At 43.2% G+C, this 12,195-nt stretch overlaps 1 protein-coding gene across 1 annotated transcript in view; it reads right to left on the bottom strand.

Moving 5' to 3' along the window:
• The window catches only part of LOXL2 (lysyl oxidase like 2), an 80,808-nt gene that overhangs the window by 15,889 nt on the left and 52,724 nt on the right, over positions 1-12,195 (bottom strand). The window contains exons 5-11 of the mRNA XM_069766668.1: positions 11,903-12,114; positions 10,716-10,938; positions 4,819-5,002; positions 4,578-4,729; positions 3,756-3,923; positions 3,018-3,183; positions 2,700-2,943 (exon numbers count right to left, since the gene is read on the bottom strand). Coding sequence (XP_069622769.1) covers positions 2,700-2,943; positions 3,018-3,183; positions 3,756-3,923; positions 4,578-4,729; positions 4,819-5,002; positions 10,716-10,938; positions 11,903-12,114 — 1,349 coding nt within the window. The remainder of the gene's footprint in view (positions 1-2,699; positions 2,944-3,017; positions 3,184-3,755; positions 3,924-4,577; positions 4,730-4,818; positions 5,003-10,715; positions 10,939-11,902; positions 12,115-12,195) is intronic.

The raw sequence follows: 12,195 nt of genomic DNA, 5'->3' as shown, positions 1-12,195 counted from the left end.
ATTTTCAGGAAGAAAATGAGTATAATCTGATAGAATTGCAGTGGTGTCAATACTTTTGGCCATGACTGTACATGCATATAACTGCACAACATATTCTGGGTGCTGAGTGGTTCCGTAACACGGGGACAAGCACCTAACCAGCCAAATCACTATTTCCACATGTTAAAATGTCCTGAGAGGTTCCCTTTAATATGTACAGCAGTGATCGCAAAAGATTGGGAGAAGTATGAGGAGCTTATACAGATACTTATCACGTACATAATGTATAAGAGGCTGCCCGAGGGCAGGGAATATACAGAGAATGGGGGGTAAAGTATGCTGAATGCTTGATATGATCACTAGAGATAAAATGGAGCTAGGCTGTGATATGAGAAATGTTAATCTTATATTGATTTTTTTCTTATCAACTGTTGTGACCATTATGGCGATACATTAGCTCTTTGTGAGTCTTTCTATTGAGGATCCTACTCTGCCGCTTTGAGTCATGCAAAACAGTCTCGGGCCTCAGTCAGCATCCGTGTTCTTCATGGAAACAACATGTACAAATTATAGTCTATGGATCTGTTCACATGTTCGTGTTCTTTAACGGACCGGTTGTCCATGCAAAACTCGCAAAGATGTGGCCGTTTTTTTTTTTTCTGGTATCATGGATGAAATGTGTCAGTACAAGTCCGTGAAAAACACGCACAGCACCAGCATCAGTGTACAACCCGAGTGCTTTCTTATCATTGCAAAGTATGGCAGAAGCTTTGTCATTTAATTACTTATTTATACATTACTTGAAAAATGCTGACTTGTGAATGAGGCCTTAGCATGTCATATATTTTGGCCTACAAATTGGACTCTGCAGGGATCTTTTTAATGGTCTCGGTTCAGTTGGTAAAGGAATCCATGAACATCAGATAAAAGTCGGCCAATTTCGACCAAAACGATCGATTTGTCATTTCGAAAGACTTCCTACCAACAAACGTAGGGCATATTGGATTTTTTTGGCAAATGATCAGCACTGGCTGCATCTTCAGCTAAAAAAAGTCTGTGATGTATTTCGTACCATCGATGAACGGATCGTTCATTGGCTCATTTTCATTTTGCGGCTGCCACCAAAATTCCTCCCTTTTAAATCCTGACGTCAGATCATGAAAACTATCTCGTCCTTGGCTCAGTCATGCGTCTTTGTTTTTCTTTTGTTGGTGCCCTTGTACTACTTTTATAAAAAAAAAAATTACATTCTTCCGTCGTGATATATTTGATTCTTTTCGTGCAACAGACTTGATTACTTCTAGGAACGTGATCACCTAGATGATATCTTCTTGTCTGGCAGCTATTTAATGTACTGCTCTCTCTATTATGGGGTCAATCAAGGTAAGGAGAGTTTATTTTACGCCCCCCAGCACTGACACCTGCATTTTTCAACCCCTTTAGCACAGCATGTTCTGTAGAATCTCCTGCCTGCCCTCGAAATAATCTCTGACTATTGATCCCGTGCCTTTACGGCCCAGAGCCACAACACACAGATTCCTCCTTCCCACCTCATTCCACCTGGGCCACGGTTGTACCTTCCACTAAACCATAGTTATGTCGCCACCCCACCCGGTGCCGGGAACACAAGTTGCTCTTTCTTCTGATCCCGTATTCCTCGCCTTTGGCTCTTTTTGGCATTTATAATTTAGGGGTGGGATGTACTGAGGAGCAGCCCGACCTGAGTGCACCTTAGTACTATATTTAAGATTTTGGCTTTCATCTGTTTGGAAATTCTCCATTTAGAGCCACTAATCTAATTCCGATCAATAGAAAATAACAGCAAGAAAAAGCACCAGGTTCATGAGAGTGGAAAAGGGAAAGGGAAAAGTTCCAGGTCGAAATATGTTTATTTTAAGAGGGAAATAAGGTTTATTTTTGTAATAGGTCAGCTCAGCGGTCTGAGTGTTTACTGGAACATTTCTGGACTTAGAACCCAAGAAGAAAGTAAAAATGACTGAATGGGAAGTAGGAAGGTCACATTGGAAATTCCACCCATGACTGACATGGTCGCATTTTTACATTGGTTTTGAAGGAAAATAAAAAGTTAATTACTTTGATCAAGAAAGTCACCATTTAAAAGGGTATTCCCATCTTGTATATTTATGTCAAATCCACTACAGATGAGCAAAAGATTAAAAGATTCTTAGGAAGTAGCTGCCAAACCAGATACAGTAGCTACGAACCGTCACATACCTGTCAGCATCCCCACCTCCTCTTCTGTTTAATAGGCCTGGCCTGATGTAATCGTTAGTGATCGATGCACAAATTTCATCACATTGGGCCTACTAATCCGAAGAGACACCAGGTAGGCTGGCAGGCAGGTAGGAGAGGATTCACAGGGCTAGTCCAGCGGCCATGGACAACCAACATGTTGTTGGACCAGAATCCTGCAAATCTTTTTTCCTCATGTTAATTATCCACAGAATATGGTGTAATGTATAGTACATCAATGGTAAACCCATCTATCTTGATATTGGGGCCCTACCACCTCTGTATAAGTGGAGAGGTTGTCAGAATTCCTATAAAAATGAATAGGAATTCCGACCATCGCTCCACTGACAATGGCATATTTCAAGCCCCTGTTGTTGAGCTAGATGCCTTTCCCATTGGTGGGATATGCATCAACTACACATTTATACAAGATGGGAAAACCCATATTGTCCTCCTCAGTCACTTACCGGTGGCATTCGTGCCATACCCATGCATGGCGGCCAGTCTTGGGTCTGAAATCTGCTTGTCCATTGTTATGTATCTGAGAGCTAAATCGTAAGAGGCGGCGGTATCCTGTGGAGTAGCTGGTGCGGTCAGCTGTGGAGGAGAGGCAGCGCTCTTCATGTGCACATTGAAGCATGAACATGGGTCTGTCCTCCAGGTATGTGGTCTGCTCAACTAGTGGGGCATTTAAGACCAGATCTGAGGCAGCTGCGGGAAGGAATAGTAGTGTCAGATTGGTGATCTCCAGCTACATCATGTGTGTACAGATACTGAATACCTACTTTCAGCACAAGACACTCCAGCTGCAAAACGTCCACCACCTTTGGGACAATTGATGTTGGGTCCGTCGTGTCTGCAATGTGCCAGAGACATCTCTGTGCCTGAACATTTTACTCCACTCATGATGACGTCATCTGCAGTCACATCTCCCTGCCAGTACCATGTTTCCTGGAGAGATATGCATCTTGTCAGATTGGATCTTAGACGGGTTTTCCTTTGTTACTGAAGAACCCACCACCTACTGGTGCAAGCTCTGTCTTCACTGGCTCCAATAGTCAACTAGTAATATTGGTTAGGAAACCACTAAATATTCGGGTTCTTATATTAAACCACCATATTACTTGCTATAGTTAGAGAAAAGATGGACCTCTGAAAAGGACTTGATGGATGACTGCGACATTTCTAGGTCACCAGAATGGGATACTGGTACTAAGTCACCAGAGACTGGGCACCAGCATTGCTTGTTTACCCACTGTAAGTAGGCAAGGCATGGAAAATGGAAAGAAAAATATTAGTTGGCACAAAAAGTAGCCTGGAAATTCGTCAGGAACCATGAATATCCTTGAGGCATGAAGCCAACATGAAGGTGACAGTGCATGAAAAGTCAATTACATAATTAGCTGTAATAATTACAAGTCAAACCAGTTACATAAGTGATGGCGCACCATTACCCAAAATAGACTAGAAGAAAAACAGCAATGGCATCAGTAAACCGTGTAGGGTTCATGTTCAGTGCTCACCTGAAACGCGTGGCTGGCGAAACCCAATCCGAGCTGCCTGCACACAATCATGGCCTCCATGGTACCCCAGTTGTCACTACACACAGTTCCCCATTGCAGCGTGCCGTTACGTTCCATCAGCACCTCAACCCGTCCCTCTGAGGGGTTACGGCCGCCATTGAGCCGGACCTGTGTAGAAGCACAAACACTCTAGAGTTATAGCGAACATTAAAATACACGGATTGGCAATAATATACAATAACCGTTGTGTGAATTTTTATTTCATGAAGCAATAATACACATGAAAATAAGCAACTTTGCTATATAACTCAGAGAAATTTGCTTCTTCTTCCTCCTGGATTCATCTTTACTAACAATTCATGGGTAAAATCTGAGAAAGGAGATTACTAACAATTCATGGGTAAAATCTGAGAAAGGAGATGACATTTGGTGCTTATAAAGTTCTATGGAGAAGGGAAGAGCTAGAGGAACACAGACATTCTGCTGCAAGTTCTCCTGAAACGACAGTTACATTTCTCCATAGAACCATAAGCACCAACTGTCATCTCTTATGTTAGTAGTGGGAAAGTCTGTAGTCACTGAAGACAGATTTTACCCTTGAATTCAGAATGAATGATCAATCCACTATCCAATAAGATGTATTACAAAGTTCCTATTTTCACGTGAAATGTCGATTTATTGAAAAAAAATAAAACTACGGCTACTCCTTATGCTTGCCCTCTAATTGAAAAAAAAAATAATGATGGTTTTTCTACAAAGGGACCCTCACTAATGTACAATCCTATAGAAGCAGTAGATTTCAACATTTCTTCTTTATCTCACCTGGTTCTGAAATCCCATGGCCGGTATGTTGCACCTCACTGCAGCGTCCTCCTCGTGGTTGCAGCCTATGGAGTGGATGTTAAATTTGCAGTCTATAATTGACTTTTCAAAACCAGTGCACTGGATCTCACTCATATGAATGTGGCCCATTCCTAAGAAGAGACGTACGGCAGCATGAGTCACTTTTGCATCCTTCCATCATCCAGTAGTTCATATATCTCTGCTTCCGTTCTTACATTACCTTGCCCCAGCTGTGCTCCCACCAAGGCCTCTTTGGCACTTCCAAACCCAAGTTCCCGACAGACCACACTAGCAGACACCAAGTTCCACCGATCGTCACAGATCGTTCCCCACTCATTATTCTTCAGAACCTCCACTCTTCCTTCGCCAGTATTGGCTCCACCTCTCAGACGTACAAGTGGCTGCTATAAAACAGAGTAAAAATAACACCAAAGTGAGAAAAAGGCAATATAAATCCCTAAGATAAGCACCGTCTCATCAAGAATCTTATAGCATAGAGGCAAAATGTCGTATCACAGCACACACCATCTGCTCCCTCTTATGGTAGGCAAAGTTGTGTTGGATTAAGTCCCTTTTACAACCTTCCCAAGGAGTTGAAAAATTGTTACCTTCTGGTATCTTTTATGTCTCGTGTGTAACGTGGCGCGGGGTGGTAGCCGTTCTCGAGATTCTCATTTCTTACATCCCGACACGTTACATGAAGGTGGGGGTGCTGGCTGGGTGTGTGGACTTTGTCTATGGGGGCGCAACGCCCGTGTAGACAGCATGTTACCGATGACGTTGGTTGGCCAGGACCAGATGTTAAACAATTCAATGAGGGAGACCACCAGTCAAAAATAAACTTTTTACTAAATGATAACTTGGGAGGGATTATATACAGTAGATAGCGGGTACATAACTTTATGAACGTTTCCTTCACAATTCGGAGCATTTTCCACTCACAGTTTCTATTCCCTTTTTTATTACTCGCTTGTTCTTTCTCCTCTTTTTCACTTTACTTCACCCCAACCCAGTTCAGTACTACAGTCCAGTAAGCAAGAGTCCTATTCTCAACGCATGGTTCTGCATCTTCTTTCCCTTCAAGGGAACGAGGTTGCCAATATGGCCAGTACTTAGCTTCTCTACTAATGATGCCTTGGAACTCCCGCCCGGGTCACTCTCTTCATCTTCTCAGTTCTGTTTGGCCCGGTACCTTTATGAGTTATAAACTCTTGTCCATACTGCTAGGCGTCCTTTCCCAGCACCTGTCTCCAGCCGTTTATTCTGCCTTCCAGGCACTTTTCTCCACTAAGATCTTGCTATTCTCTGTCACACTCTCCTCTCACGTTAGGGACACCCAAATCACATGGCTCTGCTGACTGACCAGATCTTAGGACTGCTTTTCACGCACTTTGGGCCCTATCCGACATCCTGACAATAAACTGTCTCTATCCCTTCACTCCCCCCTCCCACTCTGGGCTAGCCTCAAACTTTATCTTTCAGTACTGTTGGGCAGCACACAATACCAACATCATTAATGCATATCACTGTTCACTTTACACAACATGGAACACTATGTGGGGCCATTACACTGTAAGGAACACTATGTAGGCCATTATATAGTATTGAGCTCTATATGGGGCCATTATACTGTATGGAGAATTATGTGGTGCCATTATACTCTATGGAGCACAATGTGGGGTCATTATACAGTATGGAACACTGTGTGGTGCCATTATACAGTATGGAGCACTATGTGGAGTCATTATACTGTATGAAGAACTATATGGGGCCATTGTACAGTGTGGAGCACTATGTGGGGCCATATACAGTATGTCGCACTATGTGAGGCTATTATACAGTGTGGCGCACTATTTGAGGCTATTATACTGTATGGAGCTATATGGAGCACTATGTGGGGTCATTATACAGCATGGAACACTATATGGGGTCATTATACAGCATGGAGCACTATGTGAAGTCATTATACTGTATGGAGCACTATGTGGGGCCATTATACAGTATGGTGCACTATGTGAGGCTATTATACAGTATGGAGCACTATGTGGGGCCTTTATACTGTAAGAAACACTATGTGGACCATTATACGGTATTGAGCTCTATATGGGGCCATTATACTGTATGGAGCATTATGTGGTGTCGTTATACAGTATGGAGCACTATATGGGGGCACTATGTGGGGCCACTGTACAGTGTGGGGTCATTATACTGTATGGAGCACTATGTGGGGTCATTATACAGTATGGAGCACTATCTGGGGCCATTATACAGTATGGAGCACTATGTGAGGCTATTATACAGTATGGAGCACTATGTGGGGCCATTATACAGTATGGAGCACTATGTGGGGCCCATTGTACTGTATGGAGCACTATGTGGGGGCAATTATACTGTATGGAGGACTATGTGGGACGCATTATACTGTATGGAGCACTATGTGGGGCCCCTTGCACTGTTTGGAGCACTATGTGGGGCCATTATACTGTATAGAGGACTACAGTGGGGAAAAAAGTATTTAGTCAGCCACCAATTGTGCAAGTTCTCCCACTTAAAAAGATGAGAGGCCTGTAACTGACATCATAGGTAGACCACAACTAAGAGAGTCAAAATTGAGAAAACAAATCCAGAAAATGACCTTGTCTGATTTTGAAAGATTTATTTTGCATATCATGTTGGAAAATAAGTATTTGGTCACCTAAAAACATGCAAGATTTCTGGCTCTCACAGACCTGTAACTTCTTCTTTAAGAGGCTCCTCTGTCCTCCCCTCGTTACCTGTAGTAATGGCACCTGTTTGAACTTGTTATCAGTATAAAAGACACCTGTCCACAATCTCCAACAGTCACACTCCAAACTTCACTATGGTGAATGTTATGACCTGTTGGTCAGGACAATAATGGACCTGGTGGCTAAGAGCACACGGAATGACCTGATAGTTACTGATAATATAGGACGAGCTCTGGGACGTGGGAACTCTGCTGACCGCAATCCCTAATCCTATCACACACACTAGAAATAGCCGTGGATTGCTCCTAACGCTCCCTATGCAACTCGGCACAGCCTAAGGAACTAGCTAGCCCTGAAGATAGAAAAATAAAGCCTACCTTGCCTCAGAGAAATTCCCCAAAGGAAAAGGCAGCCCCCCCACATATAATGACTGTGAGTAAAGATGAAAATACAAACACAGAGATGAAATAGATTTAGCAAAGTGAGGCCCGACTTACTGAACAGACCGAGGATAGGAAAGGTAGCTTTGCGGTCAGCACAAAAACCTACAAAAAGACCACACAGAGGGCGCAAAAAGACCCTCCGCACCGACTCACGGTGCGGAGGCGCTCCTTCTGCGTCCCAGAGCTTCCAGCAAGCAAGACAACAAACAAAATAGCAAGCTGGACAGAAAAATAGCAAACCAGAGAAAAACAAACAGGCACTTAGCTTCTGCTGGGAAGACAGGTCACAAGAACGATCCAGGAGTGAACAAGACCAATACTGGAACATTGACAGGTGGCATGGAGCAAATATCTAAGTGGAGTTAAATAGAGCAGCCAGCTAACGAATTAACCTCGTCACCTGTGGAAGGAAACTCAGAAACACCCACAGCCATCAGAGGAATTCCATGGATAGAACCAGCCGAAGTACCATTCATGACCACAGGAGGGAGCCCGACAACAGAATTCACAACAGGTGAAGACCAAAGAGCTGTCGAAGGACACCAGAAACAAAACTGTAGCCCTGCACCAGGCTGGGAAGACTGAATCTGCAATAGGCAAGCTGCTTTGTGTGATGAAATCAACTTTGGGAGCAATAATAAGAAAATGGAAGACATACAAGACCACTGATAATCTCCCTCGATCTGGGGCTCCACGCAAGATCTCACCCCGTGGGGTCAAAATGATCACAAAAACAATGATCAAAAATCCCAGAACTACACAGGTGGACCTAGTGAATGACCTGCATACAGCTGGGACCACCATAACAAAGACTACCATCAGTAACACACTATGCAGCAAGGGACTCAGATCCTGCAGTGCCATGCGTGTCCCCATGCTTAAGCCAGTACATGTCCGGGCCCGTCTGAAGTTTGCTAGAGAGCATTTGGATTATCCAGAAGATTATTGAGAGAATGTCATATGGTCTGATGAAACCATAGTAGACCTGTTTGGTAGAAACAAAACTCATCGTGTTTGGAGGAGACAGAATGCTGAGTTGCATCCAAAGAACACCATACCTACTGTGAAGCATGGGGATGGTAACATCATGCTTTGGGGCTGTTTCTCTGCAAAGGGACCAGGACGACTTATCCGTGTACATGAAAGAATGAATGGGGCCATGTATCGTGAAATTTTGAGTGCAAACCTCCTTCCATCAGCAAGGGTATTGAAGATGAAATGTGGATGGGTCTTTCAGCATGATAATGACCCCAAGCACACCGCCAGGGCAACGAAGGAGTGGCTTCATAAGAAGCACATGAAGGTCCTGGAGTGGCATAGCCAGTCTCCAGATCTCAACCCCATAGAAAACCTTTGGAGGGAGTTGAAAGTCTGTTACCCAGCGACAGGCCCAAAACATCACTGTTCTAGAGGAGATCTGCATGGAGAAATGGGCCAACATACCACCAACAGTGTGTGCCAACCTTGTGAAGACTTACAGAAAACGTTTGATGTGTCATTGCCAACAAAAGATATATAACAAAATATTGACATGAACTTTTGATAATGACCAAATACTTATTTTCCACCATAATTTGCAAAAGAAATCTTGCCAAATCAGACAAGGTGATTTTCTGGATTTAGTTTCTCATTTTGACTCTCATAGTTGTGGTCTACCTATAGTGTCGATTGAAGACCTCTCTCATCTTTTTAAGTGGGAGAACTTGCACAATTGGTGGCTGACTAAGTACTTGTTTTCCCCACTGTATGTGGGGCCCAGTGCACTGTATGAAGGACTATGTGGAGCTATTATACTGTATGAAGGGCTTTTTGTGCCCCTTATACTACATGGAGGGTTATGTAGGGAGTATAGTTGGAGAATCATACTGTGATGGGGCCACCTTTCTTTGTTGGGGGAATTGATGGAAGAGGGGGTTCAGTAGGGTCATCCTACTGTGCGTGGAGGAATTCACTGCGGGGGTATCATACTGTGTTTGGGAGCACTTTTGTTTGCATCCTGCTTTATTATCTGTTTTATTCAAGTTTTGTTATCCTGTGTTATCACATATCTAAATTAGGCCATTGGGCCATATGCTTTTTACTGCTGTTACATAACATATTCTGTTATTCCACTATAATTCTAAAAGTTAATCGTTTTATTTATAGGGAAAAACTTCCTCAATAGTAGACCTTTTTTTAACAAATATCAAGGTTGGCCCGTGACTTTGTCAAAGCTTTTAATTTTGGCCCTCTGTGTATTTATTTTGACATCCCATTCTTAAAGGGTTATTCTCATCACGATAAAGGGTTACAATTGCAAAGAGGTTGTAAAAAACAAAACAACTTGGCAATTTTACTTTTGAATAAAAATCCCCTTCATTCTCAAGAACAGACCTCCACTGCAATCGGTGGCTAGTATCCTAGGCTTAAAGTGCAGCGCTTACAAGCTCTTTGCTATAGACTGTATAGCGCGCTATTGTAGGACTTGTTTTTCTAAACTAAAACCTCCGTAGTCGGGTTCAATTGCCGTGTTGGCACTTTGCAATAAATAAGTGGGTTTTTGATTGCAGTTTGGGCACTCGGTCGCTAAAAGGTTCGCCATCACTGGTCTATGCAATGTGTAAATAAAGTTTTGTCAAAGCCAAATACCAGGAAGTGTCACACACAGAGCAGCTTTATTTAAAGCATGACACACCAAAAAGAGACAAAAAAAAAAAAAAGTAGTGTCAAAAACGTGATAAAAACACACATAAAAAAAGGAATTAAGAACGCAACTAAAAAAAACAAGTAATCAAATTTAGCCAAAAGGTGCAGAAATGTGTCAGAAAATCTGTAACATCTAAAAGTCACCAAATACTCGGTAGGAAGCTAGACTAAGAGTTTCAGGACAGATAACAACATTTTTAGGTTTTGGTTATAAACCATGGACACAATCTATTTCATTCATTAGTGACATATCCCAGTTGTACCTCTTGACGAAATGCTTTGCGGAAGCCGTTGATTGGACTCGGGGCGAAGGCTCTTCCAGGGGTACAGCTAACGACAGCAGGAGCGCCATTCAAGCACGTCTGGTTAGAGGTGGTATCAGCGGTCAGGAATCCCCCCACACTGCAGGTGGAGATGTGCGCCTCATTTCCGGTGCAGTTAGCTGAGAACTGCCAATAATTGTGCTTCTTACGAGTCGCAAACATTCTGGAGAAAGATGTAGTTTAGTTAGTGAAAGGACAACCAATACATTAGGCTCAGAATAAACAGGAGGCAGAACACCACTAATCTCGACCATGTTTTCAGAGATGGATGCTGCAGATCCAGTTGAGAACAACAGATGGCGTTAAGAAGATCTATTACCTTCTAATGGGTGTTTGTAGGCTTTTCTTAGTCAGTATCAAGACGGACATATCATTGGTCTAACCAGAGCTACCGAACAGGGACACAGGAGGTAAGGGGTAGGGATGGCCGGACCTGTGGATCTTCAGGTTCATCAGATTAGACCGAACTTTGTCCAAAGTTCGGTTCAGGTACTAGAGCTCTACCTGAACTTGAACCTGGACCTCATAGAAGTCAATGGGGACCCAAACTTTGGTGCTGTAAAATGATTGTAGTAGCGGATAGAGATCTCTCTCTCGCTCTGCTCTCCTGGAACTCCAAACACTAAAATGGACTCCTGGGAGAAGTCCATGTTCAGAGTTCAGCACTGGACACAAGGTGTCCAGTGTGATCCCCGAACTTAACAGTTCGGGTTCGCTCATTTCTATTAAGGGGGCAACATCCAGCTCCAAAGCAGTTGGAATTATGCATTATGGTAAACTAATGGACTGTAAAGGGCCCATATATTGTTTTTGCACAGGGGCCTCTTCTGTCTGTGTCCTCCAGTGATCAGGATATGTTACACCCAAGGGTTTATCCATGAGGAACATAAGGCAAATCCGCTGGGAAATACAACAAAAATGGCATGCGTATTTGGGGCATGATTCAATGTGGATTGAACTCCCCAACAATGGAAGGAGAAAGTTCGCCTTTGAGAATCAGAAGGTCAATTTCCGTATGGAAATCTCATTCAGTTACTCTAACCCCCTGCAGAGTTCTGCAGTTTTCCCGTCCCATGTAGACTAGAATCGTCCTCACATTTACATTTTTGTGAGGATAGCCCACTTACTTGTACACCTTCTGGTTGTACTTTCTCTCTCCGGGGAAACCGAACATGCCACATATCACTCTGCTGTTCTTCTGGGTCCACATGGTATCACACACCTGCTTCCAGGTGCCATCTACCTTGACTTCTACATAGCCCTCTGTCACAGGGATACGTTTTCGATATGTGCCAAGGATTGCGCGGATACGCACATCTTCAACCTGGATATGTAGCTCCTAGTGTGAAAGAAATCCGTAATAAGAAACTGGCCTGGGAATTAGATTCTCATTAGCCTTATGCAAACTAGGCAGTACGTG

This window comes from Ranitomeya imitator, chromosome 4, assembly GCF_032444005.1.
Source record: "Ranitomeya imitator isolate aRanImi1 chromosome 4, aRanImi1.pri, whole genome shotgun sequence".
Classification (NCBI taxonomy): domain Eukaryota; kingdom Metazoa; phylum Chordata; class Amphibia; order Anura; family Dendrobatidae; genus Ranitomeya; species Ranitomeya imitator.
The sequence above is the reverse complement of the archived record's forward strand: the minus strand, read 5'-3'. Positions and strand labels throughout refer to the sequence as shown.